Genomic DNA, 19591 nt, shown 5'->3' with positions numbered 1-19591 from the left:
ACAGCCACTCTCTAAGTTCATCAGGTCACATGGGTTCAATTATCAGCTCTATGCAAATAATTCTTTCCTATCTATCCATACCTGGTCTGGCTTAGGAGTTCCAGTCTCATATCACCTAGTAAACATTTTCCACTGGGTGTCCTGTAAGCCTCTCAAATTCAAGGGGTCCAAAACAACTCTTTCCCTAAAAACCAACCACTCTATTAAAAATCTAAATTGTTTTCGATCTCTAACCTGTGAGCTCAAACTGCCTACTGATTTGCACCTGCTTATTGCTAGAAGGAATTGTGGAAAAGGGCTCCAGAGGATCATTTTGTAACAAAATCAATGAATCAATCAAAAAGCTTTTGATTGAAGTCAAAGGAAAGAATATATATGTCTGAAATTGTTGACACTTGCATTCCTCTTTCCTTCCTGTTGCATTTTCAGCTTTAGGTCAAAACATAAAATGAACCTCTTGACAAGTTTTCCTAGCCTCTTATCTTCTGACAGTACTGATGGACTAGATGAAGGATGTTTTGCCCCCTCACCTCCACCTTTTAACTTCCCTAGCTTCCTTCAAGACTCATCTAAATTTCACTCTCTGCAGAGGCAGAAGTTCTCCCCATCTGCTAGTGCTTTCTCTTTTCAGAATACTTTTATCTTTCCTGTATATATCTTGCATGTATCTAGTTAGTTATATGCAATCTCCGACATTCAGATGTTCACTTCTTGAGGGCAGGGATTGTTTTTATCTTTCTTTTTCATCCCTAGAACTTGGCACAGCACCTAGCACATATTAAACCCATCAGTCAATCACTCAATAAAACTTTATTAATCACCTTCCTGTTGTCAATCACTGTTCTAAGAGTGATACAGAAAAAGGATACAAAAAGTCACAAAAGACAGTCCATTCCCCACAAAGAGCTCATACAAGATAAATAGGAAATGATTTTAAAAGAGAAGGCATGTGTTGAGAAAGCCTTCCTATAACAGAAGGGATTTTAGTTGGCATTTGAGGAAGCCAATTAATGTAAATGGGGAAGGAAGCATTCTAGGCATGGAGGTCAGCCAGAGAAAATGCCTGTAGACAGAGATGCAGCCAGAGACTGATGTCACTGAATTGAAGAGTTTGTATTGGAAACTAAAGTGTATGAAAAAGGGAGGTGGATGAGCGGTGGGTAAATTGTTAGTCTTTGAATGTGAAACACAGGAATTTCTATTTGGTCCTGGAGGCTATAGGGAACCACTGCAGTTTATTGAAGTAGGAAGGTGAAACAGTTGGACCTGTGTTTTAGGAAAAATCATCTTTGCATCTACATAGAGTCCTGAAGTAGGCAGATCCTTAGGAAGAAAGGGGTTTGATAATAATAAGGGTAAAATACAGGTGATGAGAACATCAATGAAGTATTTTTTAAATACTTCTGTTATTGGCTAAGAAATAGAGTGATGGATCAGTGGAATAGACTAGGTGCAATAGCAGGAAATGATTATATTAATCTACTGTTTGATAAACCCAAAGAGTCCAGCTATTGGGATAAAAACTCTCTCTCTTCAATAAAAACTGTTGGAAAAATTGGAAGTTAGTATGGAAGAAACTTAGATTAGACAAATACCTCACACCCTATATACCAAGATAAGATCCAAATGAATACAGGATTTAGACATAAAAACAATATAAGCAAATCAGAAGATGAAGGAGTAGTTTACCTCTCAGATCTATGGAAAGGGAAACAGTTTATGAACAAGGAAGAGATAGAGAACATCATGCAAAAAAAAACTAGATAATTTTTACTACATTAAATTAAAAAATGTTTGCACAGACTGTAACCAAAATCAAAAGAAATGCAGTAAATTGGAAAACAATTTTGTAACTAGTATTTCTGACAAAGGACTCATTTCTAAAATATACAGAGAACTCAGTCAAATTTTCAAAAAAAAAGTCATTCCCCAATTGACAAATGGTCAAAGCATATGCAAAGGCAATTTACAGCTGAGGAATTCAAAGTAATTCATATTCATATGAAAAAGTGCTCCAAATCATTACTTATCAGAGAAATGCAAATTAAAGCATCTCTGAGATACCACCTCACACCTCTCAGTCTGGCCAATATGACCAGAAAGGACAATGATCAATGTTGGAAGGGATGTGGAAAATCTGGGACACTAATACATTGTTGATGGACCTGTGAACTCATCCAATCTTTCTGGAGAGCAATTTGGGATTATGCCCAAAGGGCAACAAAAATGTACATACCCTTTGATCCAGCAATACCACTACTGGGTCTATACCCTGAAGAAATTATGGAAAAGGGTAAAAACATCATTTATACAAAAATATTTATAGCAGCCCTGTTTGTGGTGGCAAAAAATTGGAAATTAAGTGAATGTCCTTCAATTGGGGAATGGCTTAACAAACTGTGGTATATGTATGTCATGGAACACTATTGTTCTATTAGAAACCAGGAGGGATGGGAATTTAGGGAAGCATGGAAGGATTTGGATGAACTGATGCTGAGCAAGATGAGCAGAACCAGAAAAACATTGTACACCCTAACAGCAACATGGGGGTGATGATCAATCTTGATGGACTTGCTCATTCCTTCAGTGCAATAACCAGGGACAATTCTGGGCTATCTGCAATGGAGAATGCCATCTTTATCCAGAGAAAGAATTATGGACTTTGAACAAAGACCAAAGACTATTACTGTCAAATTAGAAAAAAAAAGTTATATTATTATGTAATTTTACTATCTCATACTTTGTTTTTCTTAAGGATATGATTTCTCTGTCATCATATTCAACTGAGATCAATGTATAACATGGAACCAATGTAAAAACTAGCAATGCCTTTTGTGGGGGTTGGGGGAAGGGAAGCAATAATGGAGGAAAAATTGTAAGACTCAAATAAAATCCTTCTTTAAAAAAAGTACCCAAAACAGAAGGTCCCAGAGGTAAACAAAGGCAATTAAGATAGTTATGGACCTAAATTGCTAGATGTAATTGTCCTTCCTGCTCGAAGAAGACCAAAAGGACATCAGTCTGTTGGATCAAGGCAGTGTGTCTGTGGCTGATCAGATAAACTCTCTATGTTCTACCACAGGTCAGGCACAAATAGTCCATATGAACATTTGGGGTAGAGATATCTATAAATTTGCCCATCTCATGCTTCTTTTGAGCTACTTCAAACAGAATCTTCTTTGAAGCAAGCATACCATGCCAGGTCCTTTTAACATTCTTCTGAAAAAATGAGATATAAAAACCAAGCAAAACATAAAACATTATCAGGGCTGGTTCGACATTAGGAAAACAATCAGCATAATTGACCACATCAATAATAAGACTAACACAAATCATCTCAACAGATGCTGAAAAAGCTTTTGACAAAAATACAGTACCAATTCCTATGAAAATCACTTGAAAGCATTAAAAATAGAGTTTTTCCTTAAAATGACAAGCAATACTTAAAACCATCAGCAAGCGTTATATGTAATGGGGATAAGCTAGAAACACTCCCAATAAGATCAGAGGTGAAACAAGGTTAACATCATTATTATTCAATATTGTATACCAGAAATGTTAGTTTTAGCAATAAGAGAAGAAAAAGATAAAGACCTGTCAAAAGTTATGACTTTATATTGATTAGTAAGACTTTATATTGATTAGTATATATGTAATGAATTTAATAATAATAATAATAATAATAATAATGATTTAGTTTCCAGAGATCCTTTTCACAGGCAGGCTTTGGACATGGAAAAACAGTGAAAACCAAGTAATAGAAGTCATCCCTCAATCATAACAGGTCTTGCCCTGAACTATGCTTGCATGTGTTAAGTAAAGTATAACAATATTATTTATAATCCTATAACCTCCAAACTGTATCATCAAGCCAGTCATTCTCACAGGACTCCTATATGGATAGTCACAAGTGATAGAATCATCGCATTGTCTCACATAATGGGCTTGTCCTGGGAAGATCACTCAAGCCCCAAATTTGCTTTTTCTATGATTTACCTTCCCACTAATGATCATGCATAAAATATCTGACTCCACAGCAGCAAAACAGAGTTCTAAGGAATGGAGTAATCCATGATTTGCAAATTGGTTCCTTACAAAGAAAGCAATTAATAAACAGCTATCTGTTTTTATCTATCAGATAGCTCAATAAAACTCAGTTAACAGGCCTCATTTCTTAAACAAATGTCATTCCCTAATTTGATAAATGATCAAAGGATATCAACAGGCAGTTTTTAAGTGAAAACTTAAAACTATCTAAATTATATGAAAAAATACTCCAAATCATTATTAGAGCAGGATCAGGAATGTTTGTCCAAGAAATTATTTGGTCTGGCTCTACCAAGGCAACCACAAGCAGGACTCAAAGTTCAATATATCTATGAGCTTTTTAAGGATGAATTAATTGAATGTTTGACCAACTATAGCAGGCTAATTTTTAAGTTGATAATTTTCTAGGCCCACAATTGATGTTACATATATTCAAATGACTCTAGACAGAAAAAAATGTTCCCCAACATTTAGAATTAGAGAATTAGAGAAGTGCAAATTGAAACAACTTTGAGGTACTACCCACCTATCAGATTAGCTGATAGAAAGGGAACATGTAAATAATTTAAAAGGAAATAAAAAAGGAAATAAAACTAGGGGACAGCTAGGTGGCACAGTGGATAGAGCACCAGCCCTGAAGTCAGGTAGAACTTCAAATCTTGCCTTAACAATTAATTATGTGACCTTGGGCAAGTCACTTAACCTCCTTGCCTTAAATAAATAAAATTTAAATAAAAAGAAATAAAATAATTTTTTTTTAGTTTTGCAAGTATATGTCAAGGTAACTGAATAACATGGGATTGTATTTATGGCTTACCTTTTCTATATTGTTTAAGATTATGAGTTTGTTAGGGGTGTATAGAATATTCAGAAAGGACTAGCATCTCAGGTGTGAAGGCTTTCTCAAGCCCGTTTCAGGGCTGCTCATCCACCTTTGAGGATCACTAGTTACTCTCATCTGTGGCTCCAAGAAGCCATAGCATGTATAATGGCCACACCCAGTAATTGGTCACCAGAGGGTGACCAATGGACTTGAGCTGAGGAGTGTCTATCCCAAGTATGTGAAGACTGTCCTGAGAAATGGGCAGGTGGGAACAATTTGTTCAAATGACCATGAAGGTGGCGGAAGCACTTAGAATTGATCAGACATCAAAAATGCCATGGTCATCCACTGAACCCTGGACCAAAGCCAGTTATCCTGATTTTTGTCTTGATGACTCTGGAAGAGCGAGTAAAGTTGACGTTTTTGTGCTGCCTCTCTTAAATCCAATCCATGAAGAAATAAGATATCACTGATTTCACTAGTCTTTAAAAATGAAAGATCACACAAGTGCCTTCAAGTCGGGCATTGTCTTTTCTCCTTTCTTTGTAACGTAAGCCCATTGCTTAGCACTGCGCTCTTAATAAATATTTATTAACTGACTTCCTCTTCTTTAGTATCATTTCCATTTTAAAATTGTATCAGGTTTTGATTTTGAACTGCAACAATACCCAGGATTTTGGAGGTAAAATCTTTCTTTTCTGGTCTTGGTAGGTTTGGTTGTACTGCTTGCAGAAGCAATTGCTAGGTTACAGAGACATAGAGGTTCCTTTTCAAAACAATGGCTGAGATCACTGCTGGAAGCACCGCTGTTCTCAAATCTCTTGAGTTCAGGGTTGTAGGCAATTCCTGTCAGTTTGTCTAGGGAGTTGGTGCTCAAGGTATGGGACTGAGAAGCAGCATGATATAGTAGAAATGCCCCAAGGACCTTGGATTCAAGACATACTAATTGTGTAACTGGGAAATTCACTTATCCTCTCAAAATTGCAGAGAAGGTATGACCTGCATTGGTAAAGGAAATTTCCATATCAGGAAGTTCCCTTTATCAGGGGAAATCATGGATCTAGTCCCTTATCCCCTTTCATATAATAAGTGCATTGGAATTCTGTAAAAAAAAAAAACCTTCCCATATTTATTATCTTTACTGCTCTCGGGCAGGAAACTTCACATTGTCCATATTATTATCCATTCTATGTTTTATATGTGTTATCTCTACAATGAAAAGGCAAGTTCTTAGCAAGGAACCAATATTTATAGGTCCTTCTGAATTCCCAGCAGTACTTATTTCAGAGATGAACATATACTGTATTTTGAACTGAACTTAGTTGAATTAAATCAAAAAAACCTAGAGCTCAAAGTCAGGAGGTCTTTGTTGTAGTTCCAGCTCTGTCTTTAAATAGCTACATGACTTTAAGCAAAAACAAATTACTTCTTTGTTCTATAGCTGTCAAATGAGGATAGTTTACATTCTACAAGCTACAAGAAAAACCTTGCCTTAGCCCTGACTAATGATCTAATTCATATATATATATATATATATATATATATATATATATATATATATATATACTTGCTCAAAAAACATTTAGTAATTTCTTATATTAAGAGTACTTCTATATGCTGAGGAAAAAGACTAGACAGAGTATGGTCCTTGACTTCATGGAACTTACAATTTAGGAGGGAGACAAAAAAAAGTAATACAATTATATTAGATGCATATATCTGGGGGAAGTGATACCATGATTCTTTGTAGGGAACTCCCTAGTGAGCAAACACCCTCTACCAATGAAGAGATATAACTGAAGAAATTGTTTTTAATCACTTGTCTGGTTTAAAGGTTTATATTCTAAGATGATCAATACCTTAACGGAGAGCCAGAAACTGGGAACGAAGCCTTAGTTTCCTAGGAAAGAAGAGCAGAGACCCTAAATGGTCCCTCCAAGTTTCAAGTGGAAACTCTTAAGAGTTAAGAGTCGGGCTATGGTGAGAAGACCACGTGTATGCATGTAATGTCTCAAGGGTGAGAGTTGTTTCTGACAGGTCAGTTTTTTTTGTTTTTTGTTTTTTGTTTTTTGGCAAGGCAATGGGGTTAAATGACTTGTCCAAGATCAAACAACTAAGTAAGAATTGTGTCTAGGGTTGGATTTGAACTCGGGTCCTTCTGTCTCCAAGGCCAGTGCTCCATCCACCATATCTTCAGGAAAGAAATAACTTTTATGTTGGACAAGGGTGTATAAAAGAAGTTCGACAAAGAAGGATAGGGGATGTTTTAACCAAAAAGAATAGTAAAAGCACAAGACATGTTCAGGGAACAGTAGAATATTTTTATAATGCTGAGGTATAAATCTAGATAAGGTCAGAAGAGCTGGGTTGGAAGTTCTCAAATGCCAGGTTAAAGGAATCTGAACAGGAGGAAGACACGGGATTTTTGAACCAAGGTGTTACATCACAAAATTAGTATGTAATATCCATTGCAACCAAATTATAGAACCACAAAAGAATATGAGCTATTAAAGTTCATTGAAATGTGATTTGGGTTGTATAGTCACTCTCTCTGGTTCTAACCAAACCTTACCAGTCTCCCCCCTCTAAATGCCACCCCAACCCCCATGCAGGAAATTATGGACATAGAGATGTTGTGATTGGAAACAAATTTTGTAGAAAGGACAAATATTGTCTGTGCCTATCTGGAGAACTTCTTGTGATTCCATTGTTGAATGTGAATTAGTCAAGTTGGGAGTGGAACACTCCCTACCACCACCACTACCTTAAGGTACTGCCATGTGCTCCAGGCCCAGGCCCTCTGGAGAGCTATAGGCCTCTCTGCCACAGCCAGACTAAACCAGCCCTTATGACTCTCTCTCTCTCTCTTTTCTCCCTCCCATTAAGCTGTCTGGCCTCCTGGCTATTTTCCTTTTTTTCACTTTCTATTTCCCTCAGGCATCTGGTCTGGTCCTTAGTTATTTAACCTGTCCCCAAGCTGCTTGCTTCTTCTCCAGGAGGAGAAAAGATTTTTAATCTGTATACTTTGCAGGCTTATATAATAAATACTGTGTGGTTTTAAAATTCTGAGACTGTATGTGAATTCTTTCACCTTCAAAGTCTCTCATTCTTGAATTGGGGATAGCAATCCACAGCAACATCCCCACTATACAGTTTACCACAGAGATTTTGGAGGATCTTCCCTATCATAGAGATTGACTGTGCTAAAATGTACACGTTAGGGGGATACCTGTTTTGGTATCCTTGCAGAGTACTTCCATTCAGCAACAACTCAGCCCCTGCAGACAGAAAAGGCAGGTTCCAGATCCATGCACCTGCTAGCCAACAGTACTAGGGTTATTTGAACCAGTTTACAAAGTGTCCTTTCCATAACTCTTTTATCCTTCTCTTTCCTAAGACAGCAGTTCTTGGAAAAATTTTATTTGGGGTTTAAATCTCAGTCTCTTTTCTTCTATTCTCCTAGGCCTGCGTAAAAAGAAAGGGAAATGCAACTTTATTCAACTATTCTTTTATTCAACTGTTCCTTTTAATATTTTGTGGCATTATCTACTCTATTTGAATTACTTGGGATAAGCATTAATTTCAACAATTTCATTTTTTGACAGCAGTGAACATGCATCTGATTTTTACTTTTGCCAGACTAACTCAGAATGTTAAACCTTTATCAGATGAGACTGGATTGAGCTAGTGGTTTCTTTACTTTTAGTTAGTTTTCTGAAAGTTGATATCATATATCAGTACTTCACTGCTCCATTTGTTATGTTTATAATTCTGTGGTTTTTAAGAATGTAAGCTACTCCCAAGCAATATGCAAAAGTTGTAAGTCTTAAAAGTGTACACTTCAGTGACTTAGAGATATTACAATGACTGTTGATATGGGGAAGTTATACATTTCAAGGGTCATTAAAGTCTGAAATGAGCCAGGATCAGTTTTTAAAAAAAGTAGAACAGAAAACATAATGGAAAACAAATAATCAACAATAAAAAAAATCCCAATTTCAAAAAAACCCTCACCACTATTTTTACTGGTGACATCATCTAAAAACAAATATAAATTTTATTGGCTTCTTTTTCTTTCTAATAACAAATATAAATCTCCCCATTGTATCAAAGTCCCTGGATAGTGCAGACATTCTGTAGGCGGTGGTCTTAGCATAATTGGTAAGGCACAAAGGTCCTGAATTGGGAGGAGAAATTCCTCCTAGCCTATGATATCGAGCTCCATCCTAAGTTGAGGGCCGCCCCTTTGATGGACAAGCCAGAAGCTTTTTCAGATCTGGCCTTCTGATCAATAGAACTGTGTAAGAATCTCTCTCCAAAACTCCATTTTGGGGTCTGATTTTCTAGCTAGGCCTCCATGCATTCATAGGTAATCCCCAAGTTTAGAAAAAATGTAATAAATTATGTACTAATTCTATTTGTTCTTTCTTGAGATCAACCTCTGGAAGTTAACACCATATTTAAAACCATTATCTGAAGAGGAGCAAGTGAGTTTATAAGGATCTTCAATTTCATCAATATAAAATATGCATCCCCAACATTTTCTGGGGACATTTTATTTCCATCAGGGCTGAAAGTTTTGTTTCCATTGAGGAAATTATGAACTCTGATAAATATGCTGCTGTATTGAGAAGCAAAATTTTTCTGGAATTACAGAAATTCCCAAATTGAAATACAGTATCACAACATGATTTTGTACCATGCCCCAGATCCCCAAAAGTTAAGAAATTTACCCAAGAGATGGAAATAAAATTTTTCGGTGGCCTGAGACCTTTTCTGATTTAAAATTCATTTAAATCTATGGACTAGAAGAAAGGATAGATAGACTTCAGAAAATGGATTGTTTATCAAAGGTATGTTTAGTAGACAATGGGATAAAATTGTTTTCATAATGAAGAATTAAAGAATATGTGACACAAATCTTGTGAACTCAATATCAAATCAAGTTTTTAAAAAATGATTATTGCAAAAGAATGTACAGCAATTTAAAAGTTTTTAAAAGGGGGCAGCTAGGTAGCCCAGTGGATAGAGCACCAACCCTGGAGTGAGGAGTACCTGAGTTCAAATCTGACCTCAGACACTTAATAATTACCTATCTGTGTGGCCTTGGGCAAGCCACTTAACTCCATTGCCTTGCAAAAACCTAAAAAACAAAAGTTTCTAAAAGTTGTTAAAAGAAATTTAAGATTTACTTGTCTAAGTCAAAATATTTAATGACTTCACTCTATCCCTGGAAATTTGCCTGGCATTTTGCATGCCCCATTAATAGTGATTTTGTTGAGAGAAGTATGAGATTAAAGGGGAAAGCTAGACAATGGGAGAAAGATGGGAGTTCAAGTCAATTAGAGAGAGAATTTTGCAATTTTGATAATTTTCTGAATCCATTTCAGAGCATACTCACCATAAGACCAAAACTTAGAGAGAATTAGTAACAAACAGGATATGACCACACACACTTTAGGGCTTAGTGCAGTGATTCCTGAGTGTACCTTTTAGCCCTTTGTTTAGTCTGACCTCAAGAGATCTACTTCTCTTAAATTCACAGGACTTCAGATAATAAATATGTATGGGTTACTGACATGATTGGTTCTTGGAGTTTATTATAAATATATATATACTAAATGTTTAAAGTTTTCAAGTTGTAACAAGAGGGATTCTTGAGAAGATATGACTACAATAATTACACTTACAAGTATATGATTGAATGTATTCCTTTGCTATTGTATTCAAACATTAGGTGCTTACCATATGCAACATATTATATTACCAGCTGAGGATTCAAAAAAAAATAAAACTTACACTGATCTTAATGAGATTTCAGATGGTGGGGGGCATAGGGAGAAAGGAGGCAGAATATAATATACACAAAAATAAATAAATGGGGGATCAGAGAAGACTTCATTGGACAAGACAATTTTGAAGAAAAAATTCAGAAGCAGAGGAGAGGAAGAAGTGAATTTCAGGGAACCAGGAACTTAATAATATAGAGAAGAAAATAATTTGTATATTCTCTGTTTTCTTTATGGGTATAAATTGGTATCATCTTTATTGAGAAATTAAATCTACTTGATAAATGAAGAATCCAGTTCAGAAAGACTGTAAGGAGTAATGAATCTATTCATTTGTAATCAGTAAGAAAATAGACTAGTCTTTTTAAAAAAGTGAATAAAGTGAACATTAATCTTATATATAGAGAGAAACATTTTGCCTTGTATATAATTTTAAGTGGATTTTATTATTCATCTAACTGAACCTGTATACAAACATTATTGAAGAATGTATGTTATAATTTTGCTTTACACAAAGTTTTAATTTAGTCTTAAAAATACTGACATGTTTTTTCAGAAAGACTAACAATTTCATGCTGAGAAGTAGTAAAAGCTGCTGATTCTACATAATCTTTTTTTACTCATTATATAAAGGAAGCCTGATGGCTTAAAAAAAAAGAAAAAAAAGATAAATATGAAGCTCATGATATGGAATACATTTAGTACCTGTCACTTAAAGAAGTTCTTTTAGGCTACTTACATTTGTGTTTTTGGATTATTTTAATTGTTCTATTTCCATGAATTATTTATAAAGAAAATTCATGAGTTTTCTTTAAGGTATCTACTTCTTATTTGAGATTTGAATATTGTGGCTAAAATGATAAACAAGAAATTTATAGAACAAAGAAAACTGCTTTGCAATGCATGAGAAATTGACTCTGACTATGGTCATATCTGAAAAGGGATCTGTCATTTTCCTAACTCTTATGCCTCACTGATTCATTCAGAAGTAGAGTTCATACCTATTTCTCCCCCTGTCTTTATTTCAGCAATCAATGTATTATGTCCTATATATCTGTCAGCATCTAAATCTAATATTAATAAATTATTATGTATATAAAAGTCAACATTCTCTTTTCTGTCATCTAGTTAGACATATACCTGCTGTTTTGAAGTGTGTGGAAGAAACAGTCTTCCTTTAAAATTTTTTCCTAAATAAGTGCGTATTTTTGGCAGTGATAAAATTTAATTATGAAACTATAAGGTTTGTCTGGTAACTAACATCAGAAAATTTATTGCTATATCACTTAATAACAAGCTAATTGGTGATTTTCTAACTTAAAATGTATTTCTCCTTTGTTTAGTTATATGAACTCATAAATAAAGAAAAGATATGCATGATGTACTCATGCTATTTTAATGCTAGTGATGAGTCCAGAGTTTTCTTCCACATCTCCAGGACTGGAATTTACTTAGGATTAGGATGAATATGTATGTTAAAACAATAAGTACACACATCAAGATTTTACCCTCATTTATTTTCTATTTTGTCAGATTAATATCTATGCTTTTGCTATGTGTTCAATCTGTAACTATCTAATAAATGTTTCTGTAATTTATCATAAGAAGTATGACAGATAAGTAGAAAATTAAATGCAACAAAAATGAAATATTAATCTAGGAGTATCATAAACACATAATAGTTAATAAGGAATTTGAAAATTGATTGCAATAACAATTGAAAAAATGTTAATTTTATTTTAATAGTAACTTTAAATGGAAATGGTCTGTTTTTTTTTTAGAAAAAGTGATAATGTTTTCATAAGAATTGACATTTTGCTTATTTTGTTCATAACTGTCAACAGTGGAATCTCTGCCCTTGGGAACAACCCAGCTGAGGAGCAGGAAGACACATATCCTCAATGTCTGTCCTATGTCCTTAGGGAGTTTGGGCTAGGCAAAAGGGAAACAGGTGTACCTTGAGAGGTTCAGTGATTATCAGGTATAGTTATATCTCTCCTCTCTGACTTTCACCTATGGGCAACCCTACTTTCTCTTCTTCTCCTAGAGCTCACATCCCCCATGTCAGGGCTTTAATGTCAGTCTGTGTACCACAATAAGAAAGAAGTCCGTCTGACTACATTCCAATGTTGCATTTAAGATGATGCCCTGACATTTGCCCTAAGTGCAGATCTGTCTATGGGTCACATATAATGCTTATGCCTCAGATATATATGTTTGGTGGTTCAATCGAAAGAACATATGTAATTCACCATTTTTGTGACATCAGACAAACAGATGTCCCAGGGGTTAGATGACTGGGTCTGAAGTCTCATCTTCCTGAGCTCAGGAAGCTTTGTGACCTGTGGCAAGCCACTTGATCCTGTTTTCCTCACTTTCCTCATTTGTAAAATGAGCCGGAGAAGGACAGGGCAAACTATTCCATTATCTCTGCCATGAAAACATAAAATGGGGATGCAAAATGACTAAACTATCATGGACATCACATTTATCTTATCAGTAAAATAAGGGGGAATGGATGAAAATCATTTAAGTTTCCTTCTAATTCTATTATTTCACAATTCTGCTTAAATGTACCAGTTATACTATTGGTTACTCTTTGTTTGCTTTTTTTTTCTCTCTTTAGTTTTTGCAAGGCAATGGGGTTAAAGCGGCTTGCCCAAGGCCACACAGATAATCATTAAGTGGCTGAGGTTGGATTTGAACTCAGGGAGTCCTGACTCCAGGGCCGGGGTTCTATCCACTGTGCCACGTAGCCACCACTGTTAGTTTGCTTTTCTGTGAGGTAATGGGGTTAGGTGACTTGGCTGCTGCTTGGGACCAGTCCTTCTGACTCTAGGGCAGGTGTTCTATCCACTACACTCCATAGCTGCCCCTTCTGGTTGTTACAGAACATGGGATCAAACATTTTAGAGTAGGGACTGACCTCAGCTATCATCTAATCCAATCTCCTCTTTTTTTGCAGATAAGAAAATCCTAGCCAGTCCAAAACATTCTTTGCAATTCTTTTGTATGCTTTTATGTATATCTTCCATAGTAGAATCATCCAATACATTAGATGAAAGGTTTTTAAACCTTTTAACTTCTTAGGATTATTAATGTTTTTTTAACCCAGATGTTGGAGCTATATCTTATTGAAATCCAGAAACAATAGGGCTCATTTCTACGACTCCTTATCTTTACTGATTATTCATCAAGCCCCTCCCAGTTTTCCATTTTAGTGAATTTATACTTAATTTAACACATGAATGCCCTGCATATAATAGTCATGTAGATTATTTAAAAGATCTAGGATCATAAGCTCCCATATATACAATAGACATATAAAAAAATCATGTATGCAAATGAAGTTCTGGGATATTAGAAGTAGAGCTCCCATTTGTAAGGAAAGCTGTTTTAGGGAAGAGGATTCGTGTTTAAATGGAATTTGGACAGGGCTTCAGCTGTATGCTTGGACATGTGAAAAAGGGTTGCTTATGTATAATAATAATGGTGGTCCTTAGTAATAATTATCAGTCAAACCACTCCAGTATTTTTGCTAAGAAACCACGAAGCATCAAACACTACTGAACAACAACCAAATATGTGTGTATAATGTTTTTATTTTTGTATATAAAGTTTTTGAATATATTTTGTAATATAAAAATGTAAATACAAAAAAAAATTGTATCCGGGTCAATTATGTTGGTTTAAAAAAATTCTCTTTACAATTTTTCAAGGAATGTAACTGTTAGGTGGATCCCTGACAGGAATTCCCCCAAGGGGAAGGGTACAGCCCAGCGACCCACCACGTGACCGCCGAAGGCGCCATCTTTGCTCCTGGAAAGAGGGCGAACGCGCCTTCGTGCGTCTCCCTGCGTGGTGACGCAGAAGACGTAACCCGTGCGCAGAGTCCTCGAGAAGCCCGACTCCTCGGCGCGCCTTGGGCAAAGTTGTGGCGCGGTCTCCCCTCTGCCCGTGAATCGGTCGGCGCGACCCGGGAGGAAGGCGTCGCGGAGAGCTCGCACTCCGCCTCCAGCGCCAGGTCAGTGGCTTTGTGGCGCCGCAGCGGGCGGGGGCCGGCCTCGCGAGCTCCGGAGGGCCCCCCCCCCCGGCCGTGGGCGGGGCCTGCCGCCCCTCCCACGACCGTGGGCGGGGCCTCCTGTCCCTCCCCCGGCCGTGGGCGGGGCCTCCTGTCCCTCCCCCCGGCCGTGGGCGGGGCCTGCTGCCCCTGCTTCCGCCCGGCGCCCTGTTTAAAGGGACCGCGTCCCCGCCGCTCCGGCAGTGACCTGGAGTGAGCGCCCGGCCCAGCCCGGGCGCCGCTCCGGACTCAGTTCCCCCACCTGGAAAAGGGGCGCGGTGTGGGGCCGGTGGGCGCGGCCGCGCTTTCATTTACATCTTTAAAGGCCAATTTATGTCAACTTTCAGTTTTTAAAAGTTAGCGTCCCCTCCCCCTTCCCCCCCCCCCCCCCGCGAGGCCCGCCTCCTGCCCGGCTTCGGAGCCGGAGCGCTTGGGGTGTGGGGGGCAGCGGGGCCAAGTGGCTAGCGGAGGCCACACAGCTGGGGAAGTAAGTGTCTGAGGCCGGATTTGAACTCAGGGCTGACTCCGGGGCTGGATGCCCCTTAGTGTCATTATTGTAATATAAGGGACTCCAGGGCCAGCTAGGCCCAGTGCCCACCACCCATTTTGCAGCTGGGCGCGCTGAGGCCCAGGGAGGTTAAAGCCACAGAAGCATCCACGTAGACAACAAACATTTCTGAAGCATTTACCATTTGCTGGGCTTCAGGGACAAGATTTGACTCATTTGAGATGAAGGTGAGCTTGGACACAGCTCTTAACCTTTTGGTATTTTATTTAGTATTCTCGTGGTGTAAAATACAGATGGTCACATTTGCATCTGCTCCCTCCCACATGGCTCCTTCTCTTAAAGCTTGGAAGGAAAGTGTTTGAAGGGCTGTTTATTCATTCATTCATTGATCAAACTCAACACTTGGCATTAAGTCCCCTAGAATGGAAGCTTATCAAAGTAAGTCCCTTGCCCAATATTAATGTCACCAAGCGCTCTTGTTATTACTTATGCAAAGGCATACACAGGAAGCTGCTAATCTCCTATAGAACCAGGGAGTAGTGGCCCTGTTCACTGACTCGGGACTGATGCAGACCTGATAATTCTCAGATTTTGAATCTGGCTTCTCCTGTATAGACCCGGGCCATGGAAACTTAGAAATAACGTTTTCTAGTGCTGTCCTGTTTTAATTATGGAAGTGTTTGGGTTGAAATTTTGAAGTCATCGGTGACATAGAACGGAGTATGTTACACAAGGTCATAGAAATGAATTGGAAAAAGATCCCATTGAGAATTCCCTTTACAACAAAACAGAGCTCTAGTGAAGGAGAAACCATTCTTTCTGGAGAACATCCCTTTTACTTTAGGACAGTTCTGTTATTATGTCTAAATTTGTCCTGCTCAATGTGCCTAGTTCTTCATTGTGAGACCAAGCAGAAGTTTTAATTTATCTTCAGTGTGACAATTCTTCAGATACTGGAGTAAAGTTGCCTTGACTCTTTTGAATATTCTCCAGATTAACTTTTCAACAATTTTTTCAACTCATTCTTACACGGCATTATCTCAAGACTTTCTTGGTTTCTAGTTTAGCAGTATTTCCCTAGAATTCTTTCTCTTTACACACACACACACACACACACACACACACACACACACACACACACACACAGTGTGTAGAGAGAGATACAGTTCTGAATCTCCAAAGAATAAAATAGGTATAAACATTCTATTCTTGGATTCAAGGATGATCTAACAAGTGCCAAATGGGTACAGAGGTCATGGCTCTAACAACAGTTAGTCTGAAAAAAAGGTCTGGATATTTTGGGGGCCTACAAGATCGCTTGAAACCTCCCAAAAGAAGGCTTTTTGTGCTTGATTAAAACAGCCACAGTTCACAGTAATAAGGATGTGTGAGAGAGTACAGCTTTGCTCTGCACTGGTCAGACCACTTCTGAAGGACTGTGTTCAGATTTGGGCTCCACAGTTTAGGAAAGACATTGATGAGCTGGAGGCTGTTCAGAGAAGGGCTACCTGATTGGTGAAGGACTTCCAGTATAAGGACTCACTGAAAAAATTGAAGAAATGTAGGATAGAGAAGACAATTAAGGGCAGGACATGATGGATGCTTGTCTTTAGGTTCTTGAAAGGATATTCTGTGGATGAGGGATTAGACTTGTTCTGTTTGTCCTCAAGAGATCAGAACTAGAGATGGTGGGTGGAAATTGCAGAGATGCATTCAGACTTGATGTGAAGAGGGAACATCTTCAATTTAGAACTTTGACCAAGTGGAAAGGTTGGCCTTGGTGGTATCCCCCTCACTGAAGTACATCATGCAAAGACTTGATGTATTGATTTTCAGGTTTGGATTGGACTAGGAGACCCCTGAGACCCCCTTCCAATACTGATATTCTTTACTTGACTGGGATAGAGTATATCAAGGTCACTTTAGTCTTTTTTTTTTAGGTTTTTTTGTTTTGCAAGGCAAATGGGGTTAAGTGACTTGCCCAAGGCCACACAGCTAGGTAACTTAAGTGTTTAAAACCAGATTTGAACCCAGGTACTCCTGACTCCAGGGCTGGTGCTTTATCCACTGTGCCACCTAGCCACCCCACACTTTAGTCTTTTTGACCGTAATTAACTCATTTAGCTTGAAGTCTACTAAAATCTCCAGATAGTTTTCCTATAAATAGCTATTTGACCATATGACCCCTATTCTGTTTTTGTGAAGTTGATTTTTTTTGAACCTAAATGTAAAAGTTTATTTCATCTTGTTAGATTCAGCTTAATGTTCTAGATTATAGAAAACTTTTTGGATCTCAACTGTTATATGTTAGCTCCCAGTCCTATCTCATGTAAAATTTGATAAGCATATCTATTCTTTATGCAAGTATTGATGAGAACATTAAACAAAGGACCAGTCATCTAAAGGAATTCCATCTGCCCTTTTATTTCAGTACATTACTAGAATTAATTTTATTAATTTTATAATCTGAAGCTTTGTATACTTGTTCAGCTGTTGATAAAGTCAGCTTATTATAGATGGAATTGTTTTACTGCACTTTACTTATGTAATTTTATTGCCAAGTACATAGTTAAATGTAATATTAGCAATGATAAATTTTTTACATATTCTGTAACATAGTGTGGATTATTAAGGGTGTCTAAATGCTGTGGTTGCAACAACATTCTTTAATTTTTACATTTATCCTCTCTGAGGAAAGTAGTTTATCAGGGGAACTGAGCAGGAGCTTTCTTAAGCTTTTGCTTTGCTGTCACGTATAAATTGACCTCATTTTCTTCCAGTTTATCCCAAATGGAGGTGCAGTAGATAGAACACTGGCCTTGGAATCAGGAGGACAGGAGTTTGAATCTGACCTCAGGCCCTTGGCAAGTCCCATAACCCTGTTCCAGTGCCATCTCCAGTTGTCCTGATTCATATCTGGACCCAGAGGGCTCTGGAAAGAAAGTGAGGCTGGTGACTTAGCACTATACCCCTTCACTCAAATCCAGTTCACATGCTTGTCATGGTATCACCTCCCTGATATCGTGGTCTTCTTTGGGAATGAAGTCAAACATTATTATTACAATCAACCCCACTAGGAAAATAAACTACTCAACAGAGACAAACACTAAAAAGATCTACAGATTTTAAGGTGTGTGTGTGTGTGTGTGTGTGTGTGTGTGTGTCTGTCTGTCTGTCTGTCTGTCTCTGTCTGTCTGTCTGAGTAGGTGTATATGTCTAAGTGATGCCAAGAATAGAAGTGTTGTCTGCCTAATAATATACCTTTTTTTTGTTGTTGCTGTATTTAAAACATTTTATTTGCTTTTTCACTATGGGAGGGTGGGATTTGCCCTGTACCCTCCTAAGCATCATCATTTTTAATAATGTCCATTTCTACCAATCCAAAACTATGAATGACCTGTGGTTTTTGTTATAATGGGTCTGGGGATAATAGTTGAATGAATGAATGAATGAATGAATGAATGAAATGAAAACATTGAATAAAATGGGGAAAGGCTATAAGTAGTATCAAATATAGGAGAAATAAAATATCTTCTTTCTTCTTCCTCAGGTTTGGCTAAAAACATGACATCTCTGTTTGTAAAGAAAATGATGCTTACGATCAGCAGTCCTCTTTTCCATCTGAGCAGATGTCCAGCAAAACCTTTCTCAGTCTCTGCATTCCTGTTTGCATCACGACAAAGTGCAGTTCCCAGAGATGCAGGTCCTGTGAAGTATAGCTCAGTAATTCATCCATTTCTTTCACGTTACTTGCTTCCATCTTTTCAACCTGCTCTTGGGTTTAAAACAAAAGCTGTTCTAAAGAAGCGCTGCAAGGACTGTTACTTTGTGAAAAGGCGTGGAAGATGGTTTGTTTATTGTGAAACAAATCCTAGACACAAACAAAGACAATTGAAGTCTTTTTGATTTCTGAAATGACTTGCAAAAACTTAAGCAGTCATATTAAATATTAAATAAACATCATCATAAAGTTTTTTGATAAAATAGTTTTTATTTCAACTATCATTTAAGAAATGCATTTTAAAAATCTCATGTTCAATTTGTTTTTCTCTGCCTCTATTTTACTTCAACTTTGTCTATAAATGCTTTGATCTTTGATGTTTAAGGCACTGTGTTAAGTGCTAGTGATAAAAATCCTTGCATGGAATCAAAGCTGCCCTCAAGGACCTTTTCATTTTGTTATTATGTAGAAAATTTAAGAGCCCCAAGCCTGTAGGCTAAGGAAGAATTTTGCCTGGAAGAAAGGAATTTTGAGAGATGGAGAGGAGAAGGAAGATAGTATCCCAGGTATAAGAGATGACAGGACATAGATCTTCAATTCAGAAAACTAATCCAACTTGGTTGGAGTGGGAAGTTCATAAAGG

At 37.4% G+C, this 19591-nt stretch overlaps 1 protein-coding gene across 1 annotated transcript; it reads left to right on the top strand.

The window, feature by feature from the left end:
* Positions 1-14539: 14539 nt before the first annotated feature.
* MRPL36 (mitochondrial ribosomal protein L36) lies at positions 14540-19197 on the top strand. The gene is made up of 2 exons (XM_074199941.1): positions 14540-14683; positions 18778-19197. Exon 2 carries the CDS (start codon positions 18792-18794, stop codon positions 19131-19133), a length of 342 nt encoding a protein of 113 aa, XP_074056042.1. The 5' UTR covers positions 14540-14683; positions 18778-18791; the 3' UTR covers positions 19134-19197.
* The last annotated feature ends 394 nt before the right edge of the window (positions 19198-19591 follow it).

This window comes from Macrotis lagotis, chromosome X (genome assembly GCF_037893015.1).
Source record: "Macrotis lagotis isolate mMagLag1 chromosome X, bilby.v1.9.chrom.fasta, whole genome shotgun sequence".
In the NCBI taxonomy this organism is placed as follows: Eukaryota; Metazoa; Chordata; class Mammalia; order Peramelemorphia; family Peramelidae; genus Macrotis; species Macrotis lagotis.
Note: the sequence above shows the minus strand (reverse complement) of the source record. Positions and strands in the feature narration are given on the sequence as shown.

Bases quoted from the DNA above. Each gene is read 5' to 3' on its own strand.
- MRPL36 (XM_074199941.1), top strand. From the start codon at position 18,792: ATGACATCTCTGTTTGTAAAGAAAATGATGCTTACGATCAGCAGTCCT.